The following is a 19,793-nucleotide window of genomic DNA, read 5'->3' as shown; positions in this document are numbered from 1 at the left end:
ATCTGACATGGTTGGTGTCAAGGCCTGGGTGACTTGACATGGAATGTGACCCTCACATTTTAAAAAAAGAAACGAAATGATGAAAAGGAAACCCCTCATCTATTTGACTGATGCGTAACAAATACACATATGTAACGAAACAGAGACTTGAATATCTTTAGAACTACCACATTTTTTCTAGTGTACATACATCCTTCCACACACTCAGTTGTGACTGTGGGTAGTTTATTGGCACTTGTTGCATTACCTGAGAAAATTATGAGGTTAAGACAGTAAGGAGTGAAATTTTGTAAAATATAATGGCATTTTCTTCTGACTCTTAACTAAGCGAGACAAGTATTTAAGTGGTAATGCAACTCTGAATGAGTTTTGTCTTAGCTTTTGTTTAATTTTTCTAGCAATTTTGGCATATAATGTCTTACACAGAGAGTTCCATTTACTGAAGCTAGTAAATTGTTATTTAATTCAGGTATAGTAATATGCTTTTTAATTTCTTTAAAGGGTGGTTGCTTCTTGAGCAGCAGTTATTGGGTTCCTCACATGTATTCCCTTTGATGCATTTTTATTTTGGATGTATGATAAATATTTTGTAATGTCCTAAAATTGCTGTGGTAGTGTGATGTGAAGTGTGTAGATCGTGTTGTGTGTGAGTGCAGGCTTTCTCAGCAAATTTCATATATGAAGTCTTCACGGGTTGTCAGCCGAGTAGCGTTGTCGTCTCATAGCAACGTTTCGATGGAATGCGTCTCCATCATCTTCAGGTGAAGTGCTGCGAAGTGCTACGAGATGACGATGCTACTTGGCTGACAACCCATGAAGACCTCATATATGTGTGGACAGTGTGTTTAATACAAAAGATGCGAAGCTGTTTCTGTTACCGGAGATATACCTATCTTAGCGTAGCGTATCACATCACTGCATCACTATATTTGACCTTGAACTGTGTGGGCACATTGTGAGAAGTTTGTAATTTCCTGCTCAACTCAATGGCAGTAGATGAACTGTTTCCTACAGAAGTGATCTCGCTCTCCATCAAAAATGTGTGTGTACTGGAAGTAAGTACCTCTCTAAACATGTAATTTCTTGTGAAGTTAAAAAAATCTGATCTGAACCTTTCCTGAAGTTCGTGGAGAAGAAATAAAGGCACGCATTATGTGCATTTGTATTTTGCTGAAGACAGAAGACTCGTGTCATACTGCATGGTCTCCTGCTCTTGATAGAAAATATGTGTGCTATTTGACCAACTGCAACCCATCATGTTCAGTCCGTTTATGAATTAAAGCATATTTAGTAATTTTTTAAAATATTTTTCTGACCATGATCCCTATTGACAGTTAAAAAATTCATGCATATTCTGGAAGTCCAGTCCAGATATCATCTTAATAAAAAATGTGAGAAACTAATAAATTTGATATCTGTCAAACTCTTCTACCTCTACATCTACACTCTGCAAGCCACCGTGAAGTGCATGGCAGAAGATACATTATGTTGTACAAGTTATTAGGGTGCGGGAATAGTGACAGTTTAAATGCCTGTGTGCATGCTGTAGTCATTCTAATGTTGTCTCCATGATCCTTATGTAAGCAATACATAGAGGGCTGTAGTATATTCCTGTCTCGAGTCATCATTTAAAGCCAATTCTTGAAACTTCGTTAGAAGAGTTTCTCCGGATAGTTTACGTCTATCTTCAGTACCTCTGTGACATTCTCCCACACATCAAACAAACATGTGACTATTTGTGCTGCCCTTCTCTGTATATGTTCAGTATCCGCTGTTAGTCGTCCTATTTGGTACAGGTCCCACACACTTCACGGATATTCTATACTAGATTGCACATGTGATTTGACACGTTCCACATCATAACGGCTACTGTACTGTGCGATTGATCAGTGGAACACACATCCAACTAACTAACAAAGCAGTGTCCTTTGTAGACTGATTGCACTTCCCAAAGGCACCATCAGATGTCCTCATAGCATCCCTGACTGATGAGGAGGAAATCATCATGGAGTTTGATACCTCTTCACCAGAACCTGGCAGCCCCTCTGCTGCCACTCACTCCACAAGTGTCTCACCAGCGTGGCTCAAAGACGGGGAAATCTAAACCGAACTGCTGATATAGCTCCCATACTTCAGTGGAATCTGAATGGAGTCAGAACTCACTTTGAAGAATTGCGGCTGTTAGTACAGGAAAACCCCTTTTGCATCTCTTTGCAAGAGAGCCATTTTAAGGAGAATGACATGCCTGTACTTACAGGATATCACATTTACAGGAAAGACGACTTGACTGGTAATAGAGCGCAGGGTGGGGTGGCAGTGTTCATTAAGGACACATTCCACTCCTCACCTGTGCCCTTAACCACAACCCTATTAGCGGTTGCATCTCAGATCCTGGCCCATGTTAATGTCACAGTGTGCTCCTTGTATTTACCACCTGATGAGCTCATTGACAGTGAACCCCTCGCACAGCTCATTGATCAGCTACCCCGTCCCTTTCTCATTTTGGAAGATTTTAATGCTCATAATGCTTTATGGGGTTCTAACAAAACCTGCCCCAGAGGCCAGATGATTGAGTAGTTGATCAGGAATTCTGACATCATACTGCTGAATAGGCCATTAAAACAACATAATGTGCATGTAGTAAAGTGCACTACTCTGGCAGTTCCAAGAAAACCACAAGAGAAGTTTTTCGCATCTGTTATGTGGCTTATGTATCTGTGCGAAGGTACAGCACATAAGAAGTCATTGTGTTCAAGTGGCTAGCATGTTTTAGATTTCATGAAATTTCTTTGGATTTCGTGAAAGTTCTTGTGTGGTGACTGCCGAGGGGCAGCTGGTTACTGGGAGGCTGTCTGGCTCGCGGCTAGTATGTTTACTCCATGTCCTATCTGCCAAGGGAGAGGGTATTTGCTGGGACTGTGCTGTGTGTACCACAAACTTCATCTCCACCGGACCTGAAATACATCAGTGATATTCTGCTTGACACACAAAAGGAAGAACTTCGTTTTCATATCTCTTCTTAACTTTTGTCATCGCTATCAGTTTTGGAGAGTGACTGAAAGTTGACAATTTAAAGCTCGTTAAACATCTTTTTAGTGATTAACATCTCATAAGCCAAAATATTACTAATTTCTTGGATTTGCAGACCTCGTGGTGCCAAGAGACAATAAAGTATTTTGTTTGAACCAGTTAAAGAGTTAAGATTTATCTAACTTTTGTGAGCTGTGACTATTGTTTTACATGATAACATAGGCAACACCTTCTTGATTAAGCTTTAAGAAGTTTGCATTTTCATTTTAACTCTGCAAAACCATTGGTTTCGTGGCAAATGTGTGTAGGACTTCCAATCTTTTGTTTTCTGTATTATCTTTTGAATGCTATGTCTTTTGTTAATACATAATGTAAATGAGCTTGGAATTTGTTAACTTTATTTAGTGATCTTTTCCCCCCCTTTAGATGTCAACCCTGCTTTGCCATCTTGACAGTTCAATCCGTTTCATTGGGCACATTCTTATCTGTAGATGTGCTTTTTTACACCTGTTATCTCTGATTGTTTAGAAGTTTCTTTACAGTGATTGTTCTATCAGGTACACAGGGTTAGACAAAAATGTGGAAACAACATGAGAAATGCATGCTTGGACATAAATGCAGATACTACGCAAGCCTGCAGGTTGCACTGTTGTATTTGACAATGAATGGCATCTGTGCAATGTCCTCAAAATGTTGCAAGTGTCATCTTGGTTAGAACAGTGTTCTGTGTAGTTGTGAGTGCTGTATGTCGGAGCTAAGTGAATTCGAACATGGGCAAAATTTTGGTGCGCGTATGGTGGGTGCTTCTGTAACCAAGATAACTGATGTGTTTGGTGTTTCAGAAGGCACAGTTTCAAAGACTTATGCCACATACAGGGAAAGTGGGAAAACATCTTCCACTGAGTCACAGTGCAGATGAAAGTGTGTGTTGAGTGGTAGTGATGGACAGTCATTGAAGTGAAGTGGATTCTGACAAAAAATAAGAGTGCATCTGCAAAAGTCACTGTGGAGCTGACTGCTTCACCCGATGAACCCTGTCAGCAGCAAAACAGCACAAAGTGATTTGTAAAAGCTGGGAATTGTGGGGTGAGATGGAATTTCAAAACCACTCGTGAGTTATCTGGTTATCCATGACAGGAAGTCGTGGAAAGAAGTCATTTGGTCAGATGAGTCTTGTTTCACACTGTTTCCAGCTTCTGGTGGAGTTTACGTCCCAAGAGTGAAACAGGTGAGGGTTTGGTGATAATTTGGGCAGCCATATTGTGTTGTCCCAAAGTCCTGATGGATACCGTATTTACTCGAATCTAAGCCGCACTTTTTTCCGATTTTTGTAATCCAAAAAACCGCCTGCGGCTTAGAATCGAGTGCAAAGCAAGCGGAAGTTCTGAAAAATGTTGGTAGGTGCCGCTACAACTATAACTTCTGCTGTCGAATATATGTAGCGCTACACAGGTATGCTTTGTAGGCACAAAGATAAATACTTTCGCCAAAACCTCTGCGTCAGTAAATAAATTAAAAAAAAAAGGTGGAAGACGAGCTTTTTTTTTCTCCGCCCCGAGTTTCGACCACTGCATTCAACGAAGTAAATACAAATTCCGTATTGTTCATCTTCGAATGTAGCAGAATTTCAATGTACTACGAAAATCCGACTGGCAAGACTGTTTAGGATGTTTGTCAATATGGCCAACTCTACATTCTGAATTTTTTCCTACCAGTGAGAAGAGTTGGTTGCTAATAGGAACCTGATGAAATGTGAATCACATGCAGTATTCTCTTCACCATAAGAATAATCGAATATAAACATTTTGCCATCTATTCTTTCGCGTTAGCTGCTATCTCATTTAAATCCTGCCTAATAAACTACGAAACTAGAGTGAGACAACAGCAAACGCGGAAGAATATACGTATCGTGTCATGTTTATATTCGTATTATTCTTATGTCTAATGTGATACAGTCAGAAATGAAGTATGGCAACTGACCAGATTTTTAACTCTAAGATGACTCTAATTTCTGTGCAGAATTTGATGTACTACTGAAGCGGCCGCAAAGATTTTCAAACGGAGAAAAATTTTCGCCGAACTCTCGTTCAGAACATGTTCTGAAATACGCAGTCTATTATTTGGTTCTTGTTGATCATTATCAAAGAAAGCAGCAGTGTAAGTAACAACAAATAGCAGTCTCTTGCCATTGTTTCGCTAATGAGACGATTCCCCTCTCTCTTTTGGTTTTTAATTGTAAGCGGCGGTAGCACGCACAAAAGCAAGCCGTGCCGCGAGCGGCGACAGGCCGTAAACACGCACTGTCAGAATGCGACAAACAATGCATGACAGTACAGTAATGCATTTTCAGCGTAGGATGACGTGAACACCTATAACAAAGAAAACGGCACTTATCAGATCAAAGCAAAATAAGCAATCGATTCAAACCAGACAGAGCACGTGAAAAAGGAATGGTACTCGCATAAATATGGACGGAGCGCCTGACGCATAGCAATGGCTACCTGGTAAAGCTTAACTGCTAAGCTTACGACTCGAACCAAACTACTGTCGCTGTATCGTCATTCATTCGACGTAAATTGTGTCTCATATTACAATGGACCAACTTTGTTTCGATTTGGAGGTGCGGCCTTTTCAGGTGCGGCTTAGATTCGGGAATTTTTTTTTTCCTTTATTTCGAGTCTCATTTTTCAGTGCGGCTTAGATTCGAGTAAATACGGTACTCTGCAAGGTCGCATTACTGCCATAGATTATGTGGCTATTTTGACTAATATTGTCCATCTCATGCTACAGTGCTTGTTCCCCAATGGTGAGGTTGTGTCCCAAGACATCAAAGCCCCTGTTCACTCAGTTCACATAGTCCAGGACTAGTTTTGTGAGCATGAGGAGGAATTCTTGTATTTTCCCCCTGTCGACAGTCATCAGATCTCAATATTATTGATCCTTGGTGGTGTAGTTTGGAGGGAAGTGTACATGGTTGCTATCCACCTCCACACCATTAACTGAACTTTGCACTATTTTCCATGAAGAAACATATGAGATTCCGTTAAAAACCATACAAGACCAGTATTCATTGGTTGTGAAATGATTAGAAGCTGCTTTGAATGCCAACAGTTTTTCTGCAAGATATTAGGAATGGTAATGCGTTGTGTTTGTGGTGTTTTAATATTTTTGTCCGCCCCCTTGTATCTATCTGGTGTATAGTAAACAATTCATTTAAACTTGAAATACAGTTCTTGTAGATGCTCCTGTTAAGTGTTTTGAGTTCCTCTTTGAGAAGTGAAATGACAGCCTTTTAATGTAAAGTACTAAATTTGTGAAGCTTCCAACTGTTTTAGCTTCCCTTTGTACTTTAGTAATTGTTGTTGCTACAACTGCCTCATGGTCACTCATACCAATTTTATAATGGACTTTTTCAAAGAGGTCAGTTCTATTTTTTGCCATTATGTCTAATATATTTCCATCATGTGTGCATCTGATCTAATTTAATCTAACTAGATAGTTTTCAGGGAAGATGCACAGTATTGTTTCATAGGATGTCACGTCCATCCACCGTTTACAAGACTGTAATTTTCCCAGTTGATTGTAGAATGATAAAAGCTTTCTCCAATGATGACATTTTGGTTGGGGAACAATAGTACTGACAATTGAGGTTTTGTTTAAAGTTTTCAGTTACATTTGTAGATGAGTGTGGTGGTCAATAGAAATATCCAGTTTTTACCCACCGTTGATAACTGTGATTTGTCCAGTCACTCACCATCTTGATGGATTTGAGTTTCCTGTCCACCGAGACAAACACACCACTTCAAATTCCCATTGATCTATCCTTTTGATAAGTGCTTACATTTATCGCAAAAATCCCACTGCTGTCAGTAACTGATTTTTCCAACTTTCTGTACCTGCTATTAAATGAGCTCTACTGATTTTAGAACTGTGTAAACGCCATGATTTTGTTGCAAATGCTTCGGAAGTTGATCACTGGGATTTTGATAGTCTTGGCTGTGGATGACATTTAAGGATCTTCCACTAATATTGTGGAATTTCCAACAGTTATCGTTAGCTAGGCTGTATGGAGAGTTCCGTAATCCAAAAAAACCTGTGTTTGCATGCCGCACACAGTCAGCTACCTAGTTAACAGCCACTCATGTGCAGAGCCCACCTGACTCATTTTCTCTGTATTTTCTTGCCAGATCTAAAACAGAGCTATTGCTGAATTTGTCTCGTAAATAGTTATCCAAGAAAAACTTCCAAAATAGAAGTTTCATTGCCCAGATCACAGTTGTTACATATTCTGATTACTAGTTTCAGCAAAGCTATAGTACTATTTTCAGATCTGCAAGTGTTACAAATATGTTACAAGGTTTATAGTTATCATATGTGATTTCAAAAAACTGTCAGCTCTATCGGATACATGAATTATAAATCTGCTACTTGTGACACATTGCCAGTAGCCATTGAAAATATGGATGTAAACTTTGAAATTCAAAATATTGCCTGAAAGAAAATGCTTAAAAAATTTGTGGTGTCCCCACCGTTATAGGCTAAAATAATGTTTACCTCACAGAAAATTTACTCCTATGTAACACTAAGTACACTAAAATAAAAGCCATAACTGTATCACCAAAGCACAGAAATGTCAAATACATCAGTTGGAGCACATCCACTGCTGAAAGACGTGTATATGTTGATAACAGGCTCCGTACTGCCGGGAAGTTATCACAAGAATTATATAATACAGCAGAGTAGCACCAGGTATAGACAGTCTCATACATTATAACATTTAGTGTAGGAGTGATGTTATGTTGTATACAAAGTAAACCAATTTGTTTATGTTAGCAACAAGCTTCCAAAATTACTGCAACATTCTAGAGCATGCAGTAATTTTTTCCGATCATACTGATAGGAAAATACACTATGTGATCAAAAACAACCGGACACCCCCAAAAACATATATTTTTCATATTAGGTGCATTGTGCTGCCACCAACTGCCAGGTACTCCATATCAGCGATCTCAGTAGTCATTACACATCGCGAGAAAGCAGAATAGGGCACTCAGCGGAACTCACGGACTCTGATCGTGGTCTGGTGATCGGTGTCGCTTGTGCCATTCATGTGTACACGAGATTTCCACACTTCTAAACATCCCTAGGTCCACTGTTTCCATGTGATATTGGAGTGGAAACATGAAGGGACACATACAGCACAAAAGCGTATAGGCTGACCTTGTCTGTTGACTGACAGAGACCGCCGGCAGCTGAGGAGGGACGTAATGTACAGGGCTATTACAAATGATTGAAGCGATTTCATAAATTCACTGTAGCTCCATTCATTGACACATGGTCACGACACACTACATATACGTAGAAAAACTCATAAAGTTTTGTTTGGCTGAAGCCACACTTCAGGTTTCTGCCGTCAGAGCGCTCGAGAGCGCAGTGAGACAAAATGGCAACAGGAGCCGAGAAACGTATGTCGTGCTTGAAATGCACTCACATCAGTCAGTCATAACAGTGCAACGACACTTCAGGGCGAAGTTCAACAAAGATCCACCAACTGCTAACTCCATTCGGCGATGGTATGCGCAGTTTAAAGCTTCTGGATGCCTCTGTAAGGGGAAATCAACGGGTCGGCCTGCAGTGAGCGAAGAAACAGTTGAACGCGTGCGGGCAAGTTTCACGCGTAGCCTGTGGAAAATTGGCTCATGCCACACCTGGAGACCGACAGCGCCGACTTCATCTTTCAACAGGATGGTGCTCCACCGCACTTCCATCATGATGTTCGGCATTTCTTAAACAGGAGATTGGAAAACCGGTGGATCGGTCGCGGTGGAGATCATGATCAGCAATTCATGTCATGGCCTCCACGCTCTCCCGACTTAACCCCATGTGATTTCTTTCTGTGGGGTTACGTGAAAGATTCAGTGTTTAAACCTCCTCTACCAAGAAACGTGCCAGAACTGCGAGCTCGCATCAACGATGCTTTCGAACTCATTGATGGGGACACGCTGCGCCGAGTGTGGGAGGAACTTGATTATCAGCTTGATGTCTGCCGAATCACTAAAGGGGCACATATCGAACATTTGTGAATGCCTAAAAAAACTTTTTGAGTTTTTGTACGTGTGTGCAAAGCATTTTGAAAATATCTCAAATAATAAAGTTATTGTAGAGCTGTGAAATCGCTTCAATCATTTGTAATAACCCTGTATAATAGGCAGACATCCATCAAGACCATCCCACAGGAATTCCAAACTGCATCAGGATCCACTGCAAGTACTATGACAGTTAGGCGGGAGCTAAGAAAACTTGGATTTCATTGTCAAGCGGCTGCTCATAAGCCACACATCACGCTGGTAAACGTGATGCCTCGCTTGGTGTAAGGAGCATGAACTTTAGACAACTGAACAGTGGAAAAATGTTGTGTGGAGTGACGAATCAAGGTACACAATGCGGCGATCCAATAGCAGGGCGTGGGTATGGCGAATGCCCAGTGAACATCATCTGCCAGCATGTGTAGTGCCAACAGTAAAATTTGGAGGCAGTGGTGTTGTGGTGTGGTCATGTTTTTCATGGAGAGGGCTTGTATCCCTTGTTGTTTTGAATGGCACTATCACAGCATCGGCCTATATTGATGTTTTAAGCACCTTCTTGCTTCCCACTGTTGAAGAGTAATTCTGGGATGGCGATTGCATCTGTTCATAATGCATGCCCTGTGGCGGAATGGTTACATGACAATAACATCCCTGTAATGGACTGGCCTGCACAGTCCTGACCTGAATCCTATAGAACACCTTTGGGATGTTTTGGAATGCGGACTTGGTGCCAAGCCTCATTGTCCGACTTCAGTACCTCTTCTCAATGCAGCACTCAATGAAGAATGGGCTGCCATTCCTCAAGAAACCTTCCAGCACCTGATTGAACGTATGCCTGCAAGAGTGGTAGCTATCATCAAGGCTAAGGATGGGCCAACACCATGTTGAATTCCAGCATTATCCATGGAGGGTGCCACAAACTTGTAAGTCATTTTCAACCAGGTGTCTGGATTGAGATTTTCACTCTGCAGCGGAGTGTGCGCTGCTATGAAAATTCCTGGTAGATTAAAACTGTGTGCCCGACCGAGACTCGAACGCGGGACCTTTGCCTTTCGCGGGCAAGTGCTCTACCAACTGAGCTACCGAAGCACGACTCACGCCCGGTACTCACAGCTTTACTTCTGCCAGTACCTCGTCTCCTACCTTCCAAGCTTTACAGAAGCTCTCCTGCGAACCCAGCAGAACTGGCACTCCTGAAAGAAAGGATATTGCGGAGACATGGCTTAGCCACAGCCTGGGGGATGTTTCCAGAATGAGATTTTCACTCTGCAGCGGAGTGTGCGCTGATATGAAACTTCCTGGCAGATTAAAACTGTGTGCCCGACCGAGACTCGAACTCGGGACCTTTGCCTTTCGCGGGCAAGTGCTCTACCAACTGAGCTACCGAAGCACGACTCACGCCCGGTACTCACAGCTTTACTTCTGCCAGTACCTCGTCTCCTACCTTCCAAAGGTGGAAGGTAGGAGAAGGTGGAAGGTAGGAGACGAGGTACTGGCAGAAGTAAAGCTGTGAGTACCGGGCGTGAGTCGTGCTTCGGTAGCTCAGTTGGTAGAGCACTTGCCCGTGAAAGGCAAAGGTCCCGAGTTTGAGTCTCAGTCGGGCACACAGTTTTAATCGGCCAGGAAGTTTCAGGTGTCTGGATACTTGTGATCACATAGTGTATGTACTGAAAATAATTTACATTTTCATTATGTTTGAAAAGACATGCCAGCATCAAGGGATAGTACAATTTAAAGTTAAAATGTAGTGATAACAGTATATACAAATACAGTTTTATTAGCAACGCAAAAATGAAGCATGTTAAGACACTTGATGTCATACAATTACAGAATCTTTGATATGATAGCAAAACAGTATGAGGAGTGTAACTGTATGTATTATAATATTCACAATATGCACAGAGGTTACAGCTATGATTATCAATGGTCAACATTTTGTACAAATGCAGCAAGACAATAACAACAAACCTTCATTAGACAATGTGAAAAGTTTCTTACCAAATGTATTAAAGCTGTTAACATAATTGCAATGTAAGCTGTGGTAAAGCAAAGTATATATCACAAAAGTCTTACTGAATTATGCCAGTGTGTGAATGTTCTTAAAGTGCTGAGTAAAAATATAAGTAATTGCACTTTATGAAATTGATGTAAAATTTGTCAATGTTGCTTACATTATAAGCAAAAAGTTGATTAAAATGTAAAAAAGACCAAGTCAATAATAAAACATTATGTGTAAAATAAAAAAGGAGAGAAAGCCAATTTACAAAACAAGTTTACATGTTAAAAAAATCAAGTGTAATGTATAAGGTCTAGGTCATAGGATGATTGAAGTAAGGGTAAGGTGTAGACTACTAATGTGGATAATAATATGAACACAACAAGCCTTTCAATGATTTGTATTAAAAATATGTAATACAAGGGTGACATGAATACAAAAGTTATAAGAATGAAAAAATAGTGCTACCCAATGCTTTGTATAGAGTAACATTAAAAACAATCAGTTATTGATTGGTGAGTAGATTTTTTATCTATCCAATTAAATAATTTGTATAGAGTAATATATATAACCTGAGGTCTGGGTCATCTAGATCTCATAGTATGTGGGCAAGAACTTTGTTCTAGGTTTGTACAGCTGTTTTCTGGGTTAATATAAAATGTCACAAAAATATATGGACAGGGAACAGGAGCTAAACCATGCCATCTTAAACACTGTCATGTTATTACAGGGAATCATACAAAACATAACCAGGGGTCAAGGTCATGGTGGTAACATGTATCCATCATAACAGCAAGAAACAATCTTCGGAACTACTTGAATACAACTTCGTAACAGTACATAACTTCATAGGTTCTCATGTTCATGGAATAAAGAAAGTAGAACAATACTATGGTTAGTGATTAAAGTGAAACTGAATAAAATTATTGCTATAAAATATACAAAAATTAGATTTTCGAAGTCTGGGAAAGCCTAATTATGAAATGTATTCAGATCACACAGAGTACAGCTCAGTTAAGTTGGTAGTGAGCCAGGTGGAGAGAACTTTTAGACATACTACATATGGTTCACAGCTAATGTGATACACAAGTCTGATTATTAGTTAAACATGAGAGACATACTGCTTAAGGTTCACAACTAACATGAGAGATAATCCTGATTATGCTGAAAGTTTGGTGCTTGTGATCTAACTGAGCTTATGGCTACAGTGGACACTGACATAGACAGAATTCTAATTATTAATATAAACTGCCCATTTTGTGCTCGAGGTCTAGGTGAGCTCAGGTTTGGAACTATGTTGAAACAACCCTTGATAACTGTATGTGAGATGATGTGTTCTCATTTTAATGGTAAAGGAAAAAACGTTAGGTTGACAACTAAGGTGAAATTTCGGATTTTTAATTTAAAACAGAAATGACAATTCAGTGCTCAAAACCTGGATGAGCTCAGATGTGGGAAATTGTGATGACCACATAGAGAACAGGTTAAATGACCATGTAGAAAACATAAACACGACAAATTTAGTGACAAGATTCACTTACGACTAACAGTTAACATCAGATCAAATTCAAATTATACATTTAAAAATGCCAACACTTGATGCTCGAAGGCTGGGTAAGTTAAGGTGTAGTCTGTGTTAAGCCAAGACATAATAAAGCTCCCCCAAGTAGATGGCACACTAATTGTTAAATAAATAGTAACTATGAATTGTGATATGAAGAATGATAACAGGCACAGTGAAATTAAATTATAAAATGTCATGAAAACAATTAAATTTTTTTTTATTAACTTCTAGTTGACCATTTAATACTTTATGAGAAGTACTGCTATTCCCAGTGTATACCTGTAAATTTTCCTTTAGGTCCAGTTTCCTTTCCTTGATGCTTTATGTAGCATTTTCACATTTTGTTGAATGTGTATTATTTTATTTTTCATAATGCTTCATATTTTTCACGTGTGTTCTGGAAGCAGTTTTATTTTGTTTATTAGTGCGCTCATTTTATTTTGTGTATTAGTGTGCTCACTGAATCTAGCAGGAAATGATCATCTGGTCTGCCCTATGTAAAATTTGTTACAGTCACCTTACTCCTAATTGTATACCTCCAAGCCAATACAAACATATCTCCTTATTCAATCTATGTGATGGTGCAATTATAATGTCAAAGTATTATATGTTCTAAAACCTAAGTTGGCATTAGATTTTTGAAACCTATTCTTGATTTTATCATAAATTTTCCCTCTATATGTCATTTTGACACATTTCATTTTAGTTGCATTTTTGTTTTGTGTTTGGGTGGTGGCTTCTACCTGTGATTGTCTTTTCTTTAATATCATATAAACTGTTTTAACTGTGTCTCCGCTGTAACTGCTGGCAATGGCAATTTGTTTGAAGATTGCTAGTTCTTTGTTTACATTTACCAAGTGAGTAGGAACTTCCAAGACCCTGTGAATCATAGCACAGAAGAAACCCATATCTTGCAGGATGGTATGGATTAGCATTTATTATGATGTCACAAGCTGCTGGTTTCCTATAAATGTTAAAAATCATGTTTACTATTTCGTTTACTGATTGTGAGTTCTAAGTATTTTATGTTCAAGTTCCTGTTTATGTTTATATTTATTGTCGTGGTTCAAAAATTACCATAGTTCAGTTTAGAAAAGTCTAGTGATCATTGTATATTTAAGAATATGTTATTCAGATAGGATTTCTGTTACCAAACAAGCTTTATATGAACTATTTTCCACCATAGCTGCAGCCTGTGGAATGAACCATCGATAGTAGTTCAGCTGACATAAGACAGACTTGAGCTGGGATGCATCTGTGGGGGCTGGCAGTTGTTGGCTGGCAGATACGTGCTGCAGCATAGGCTGTATGCCTGATGCGCTGAAGGTGTGTCCTAAATAATCGACCTGGCAGAGGAAAAAAGAACATTTATCAACATTACAATGCAGGTTCGCTGCTGTGAATGTGGAGAAGTATGTGTTGAGGTTCTGTGCATGTCATTGAGGTAGTTCACTGTCACTGGGACATCCTTTGATAAGTGCTTCAATTACCTCTGGAAGATCACTGGGGCACTGGATATGCCAAATGGAAGCTGCGTATATTAGACTAATCCAAAAGGGGTGTTTATGTCTGTGATCTCTTGGGAGTCACCGTCCAATTTGAGTTGGAGATAAGCATACTGAAGGTCGATTTTGGTGAATACTGTACCCTCAACAAGATGAGAAACAATGTCCTCAAGCTCATGAGTGGGATATGCGATGACTGTGGACTGGTCATTCACAGTGGCTATGATGTCACCACAAATGCAGACAGCACCCGTTAGTTTATCCACAATCACAATGGGGGAGGTGCAGTGGCTACATGTGGTGGGGATGAGGATACCCTTCTCTTGCCTCTTGGAGTCGTTGCAAGTCCTGTTGAAGCTTATCCTGGAGAGTGAACACGACACAACAGTCCTTAAAAAATTTTGAGACTGCAGTGTGTAAAAGGGGGTTATGGGTCTGGGGTGGTTTAGGGGCAGAGGCTCGGGGGAGGGACTGCTTCAGAGGTGTCATGAACCTCGATGCCCAAAACGTGGAGTAAGTCAAGGCCAAGCAGATTAGATGCCCCTGGAGCTGTAACAACCAGAATCCTAGCTGGGGTTACCGTAGCTCCATGGTGGAACCTGGTCCAGAAGCATCCTGCCACGAGCCATTGTCAATCTGGAAGGTGACTGGTTTGCTTTCCCAACTCCACCTTCATAGACAGCAGCTTCTGGAAAATATGGTTGGGAAGGATCCTCCTCGAGGTCGCCCTGTGCCCAATCCATGGACATGGATTGGATGAGTGACAAACTTCAGCTTCATGGCCAAACTTACTGCAGGCAGTACACTTTGCCTTGTAGAAACGGCATTGGTGTCACAGATGGATAACAAAAAACTATTTACAAGATCTTAACTGTTTGAAATGACACATCCTGGGAGGGTCTTTATCGACTTGGACACCAACCACTGCTGCAGAGCTTCTAAGGCAGGATGGGAGGCAAAGGCCAGCGCTGGATCTTGGATAGAAGCTGCTGCTCTAACAGATTGCTCAAAAGCCCAAATGTTGAGAAGGTTTGAGTTGAGTGAAGGATCTTTGAGTTTAAAGAGATCCTGCTGGGGACCTCCATCAGGGATGTAAACTAAAATCATGTCGCAGACCAGAACTGATGCATAAGGAAGCTTGCGTTGTTCATGGGCACATTGAAACTGGCATTCCCAGGAGAGACTCTAGAGTCTTGATATCCATTTCCTATGGGTTTTGGTATGTAACTTCTGACAGCGAAAGAACTTTTGTTAAGCTGCAGCAATATGTATCTGAGCATTGAAGTATCATATTGCACTAAGTGTGGTTCTGCTTGGGAATGTAACTGTTGTAGCAGCTGGTAGATCATGGATCCTGCATTGGCCAACAATAAGGCACACTGCTGCTGATCGCCACAGACATTGTACTCTGCAAGATGCTGGTCTAATCAAGCTGTGTAGCAGGCCCAAGGCTTGATTTTTTTGTCAAAGGGCGGTGGTGTTGATGCACCTGGGTGTGCTTGGATGGCAGGCTGGGCATCAATCCCTACAGTAACAGGAGAGGGTGTCTTTAAGGCAAGCACTTGTGCCAGAAAAGCCTCATTCACCTGCTGCATCCTTTGGAATAAGAACAGCTCTGGTTGTCAAAATTTGTAAGTACAAATTAATTCCAACTCTTCTGCAGTTCCAAACAAGATGCACTTCTGTGGATTTGGCTCCACCTAACTCCCTGAAGCGTTAACTAAACACTGAAATGACCAACACTCAAAGAGAGCTGTTTTCCAATGCAGAAGCTTACTTCTCGGTGTTACACTGTTGTTACCAATGGCATCTTGACAAGAGCTTAATTGAGGAACTGCAAGCAGTCAGCGCATAAATTGTCAAGCTCTTGTCGAAGAGAATTGTCTTCAGTGATCCCTGGGTTTGCGTTTCCTTAAATAGCTGTTCTCCAGGTTTTGTGATGGGGCCAGCGACCTCTTGCTGTTGCCTGGCGAGGTACACGGTGGTCCGTAGCTCTCTGTGCACCTCCTGGCGGTCTTAGGGCATACTTGAAAGTCCCGCGTGGCTGCTAAGGACTGTGTGAGCATTGCTTTTTGTGCTTCACACTTTACATCCATTATGTTTGCTGGGGCTGGTGCCCCCGGGTGCCAAAGCATTGCTGCCATTCGTGTGCTGTTGTAACTCAACGTGCTTTGCAAGGTGTTTGCATGTTGCCTTGGCCTGTTCTATCGCCAGATACGTCTCCAATTGAGCACATACAGGACTTTATTGGATGACAACTCCATAACCCACAACCACCATTAACTATCTCTTTATTGACTGACCAAATGCAACGGGCATGGAGTGCCATCCCACGAATTGACATCTGGCACCTGTACAGGACAGTGCATTCATGTCTGCATGCTTACATTCAACATTCTGGTGGTTACACTAGTTTTAGAATTGCAGCATGAATATGTGGATCAGATACATTCTGTGTGTTGGCATCATGTAACATTACTTCTGTTGGCATCATGTAACATTACTTCAATGCAGTTAATTCCATGTGAACATTCAAACTTGCAATGCCTGGTGAGACCTCTGAGGTCTGCTGTTGACTGTGTGACTGTCTGAGCACACTGCTGCTTCAGACGAAAAAATTTCAAGTGTGCAGCTGCTACGTGGATTTGACTTGTCAGAATAATCATCTAGTAATTTCACTAAATCATCATACAAGACTTTCTCGAGAACAGTTCCTGTGCACAGTTTAACACAGAGTTTCTACACTTTGGTTGTAATGGTGTACAAAAAGGAAGCTTTGTGCTCCATACGTATTATTTTGTAGATGTTGAAATGTGCCTGTAATTGTGTCCTGCAGTCTGGCCATTCTTTGGCCAGGCTTGCTTGCTTGTTGAGTAGCGATGTCACTTTTCTGACAGTGAGCAGCAGGTGTTCTATCTGCTGTGCCTGAAGTTATGCAATTTTGGTTAGTTACAGCAGATAGAACACCTGCTGCTCACTGTCAGAAAAGTGACAGCGGGGAAGCCAAATCAAAGACTGCATTTTATTGGCAGAACACTCAGAAGATGCAATAGTTCTACAAAAGAGACTGTTCATCCTCTGCTAGAGCATTGCACTGTGGTATGGGACTCGTACCAGATAGGATTGACAGAGGACGTTGAAATGTCCAAAGGAAGACAGGTCATTTTGAATTAGAGCAAAATAACAGAGATAGTGTCGTGAATTGGTATGTGAGTAGGGGTGAGGATCATTAAAACAGAACCAGTTTTTGTTGCGGTGAGATCTTCTCATGAAGTTTCAATCACCAACTTTTTCCCTTGAATGTGAAAGTGTTTTAATGCCACGTACATAGGGAGAAATGATCATCCTAATAAAATAAAAGAAATCAGATCTCATACAGAAAGATTTAGGTGTCCATTTTTCCCATGCGCTTTTAGAGAGTAGAATGGCAGAAAAATAGTGTGAAGATAAGGTTTGAAGAACCCTCTGCCAGGCATTTCAGTGCTAATTGCAAAGTAGTGGTGTACATGTAGATGTAGCACATGGATCCAATACATATCCTGTTTTAACTTTTAACATCTATTTTAATAACTGGTACAGATTTTAATATTTTCCTGTGTTTAATTATTACAGGCTAAGAAACCAATGTGCTTAAAAACTAATATTAGTGTTTGGTTTGCAGGTTATAACTGAAAGCAGTCATCACAAGGATGATAGAGAATTTTCCGGATGAACTGATTATTGAAATATTATCACATTTGTCAGCTCTTGACATAGTTAAAGGTGCACAATATGTATGTCAGAGATGGCACATACTCTGCAAGAGCCCAGCTGTTTGGAAAGGGAAGGAACAGAAGATAGATGGCAAGCATAATACACGTGATGTTGTGGAGATAGCAAAGGTGATTCCTCATATAACTTCACTTTGTATTGGAAAATCGGACAATTCAGACAATTTCCAGGCTTGGTTCACTGGTTCACATTTATATATTTCCTCGTCTATCGAGCGTGATGAGCTGAAATGCATAGTAGACCATCTAAACATCAAGAATGTATCAGCTCCAAGGTCTGTTATAAGTCGGTGTCGCAGCATACTCTTCACTGATAATGTGAAATTGGAATCATTAACGGTTTATATGGGTAACAGACCACCTCCAGACAAAGATGACACCTTTGAGCCGTTGGTGAAACAGGGAAGCCTGGCACGTCTAAGAGCACTGCATTTCTTTGGTGCCAGAGCACTCAGTGCAGATACAATATCCTTGTTATGTCAATCTTGCACAGATCTAGAAGAGCTCTGTTTGCATCAGTCAAATAAGGTTACATCAGAAGCACTGTATAATCTGAAGAATTGCAGCAAATTGAAGATTTTACAAATTACAGACACCGCTGCTCTTAAGGACCTTTCATTTTTAAAATATTGTCCGGGTGTCACTGAATTGGATATCAGTCAGTGCTATTCTTTGCGTCCAGCTGCATTTCAGCACCTACTACATTTGAAAAACCTGAAAAGGTTCCATATGAGGCATTCTAATGTAAATGGTTTACCACTATCTGCAATGAGAGAGTCCATGAAGCAGCTGAAGATCATCGACCTGTATTATTCTTATGGATACAGTGAACGTGAGGTGGTCCAGTTAAAACGGTTTGCACCTCATATAACAGTGTTAGAAGGCACATTTAATTTTGATAGGCATTGACAGTTCACGAACACACCTCATAGGTAAAATACAAATGTCATTCTATTTATATATCAGAATATATAAAATGTTCCCAATAAAATAAATATATGTACATGCTATTAGGTAAATACTTATATTATCAGAGGTTTCTGCCACTGTTTCCAGTAAAATAAATAAATATTTGTACATGCTACTAACTAAATACTTTATGTCACTGCTTTCTTCCTGCCAGTGCATCAAGTCACAATAAAGGGGGAAACTATCTGTGTATTATTGTAAGTAATAATTCTTTTCAAAATAATTAGCAAGAATGAAATGTAATGTTAACATTTCACATCTGCTTAAATTTATATGTTTCTGTATGATATCAGTATTTTTCTTTGTTCTGTTGTGCGACAAAATGCACAAAAAGAGTGTGTGTGTGTGTGTGTGTGTGTGTGTGTGTGTGTGTGTGTGTGTGTGTGTGTGTGTAAAACTCAACTGCTAATTGACCTTTCCTACATGCCTGTTTGCTGCTCAAAACCTCATCAAGGTAAGATCTTCTACACCAAACTAATTGCACTGTTTTGAATGTTAGTGACTTGGCTACATAATGTTGGCATGCAAGGAGGATGCAACTTGTAAAATACGTGGCAATGCCATTTTGAAGGATTCTGTGTCTGCAATTGTGATCAAGATGCTTTGTGAACATTTTGATTTGTAACAGAGTGCTGCTCAGTAAGCAAATGAAGATACATGAAGTAAGCATAATGAGGCAGGTTCTATATGCCAAAGTGAAAATGACCTCTAATGCTGTGCAGTCACTGCTGTTCTCCACATAATTTGTTTAAGCACTTAGGAACTTGTCAAGAAGTTCGAGGACTTATCTGGCTCGGGCAAGTACTGGTAGCACATACACCATTATTTCTTTCCCAGCTTTCTGTAGGTACCAACAGCACTCATGGTGCCATG

General features: G+C 40.3%; 1 protein-coding gene across 4 annotated transcripts in view; it reads left to right on the top strand.

Annotated features, from left to right (window-relative positions):
* Positions 1-19,056, top strand: part of LOC126416240 (uncharacterized) — a 32,477-nt gene extending 13,421 nt beyond the window's left edge. The window contains exons 1-2 of one of the 4 annotated variants that reach the window (XM_050083854.1): positions 6,432-6,450; positions 17,843-19,056. In XM_050083854.1, the coding sequence (XP_049939811.1) occupies positions 17,871-18,860 (990 nt within the window). In that variant the 5' untranslated portion in view covers positions 6,432-6,450; positions 17,843-17,870 and the 3' untranslated portion in view covers positions 18,861-19,056. Of the gene's footprint in view, positions 1-6,431; positions 6,451-14,044; positions 14,065-17,842 lie in introns of those variants that run through there. The other 3 variants (XM_050083853.1, XM_050083851.1, XM_050083850.1) reach the window with 3 other exon arrangements.
* Positions 19,057-19,793: the final 737 nt, after the last annotated feature.

Source organism: Schistocerca serialis, chromosome 8 (assembly GCF_023864345.2).
Source record: "Schistocerca serialis cubense isolate TAMUIC-IGC-003099 chromosome 8, iqSchSeri2.2, whole genome shotgun sequence".
Classification (NCBI taxonomy): Eukaryota; Metazoa; Arthropoda; class Insecta; order Orthoptera; family Acrididae; genus Schistocerca; species Schistocerca serialis.
The sequence above is the reverse complement of the archived record's forward strand: the minus strand, read 5'-3'. Positions and strand labels throughout refer to the sequence as shown.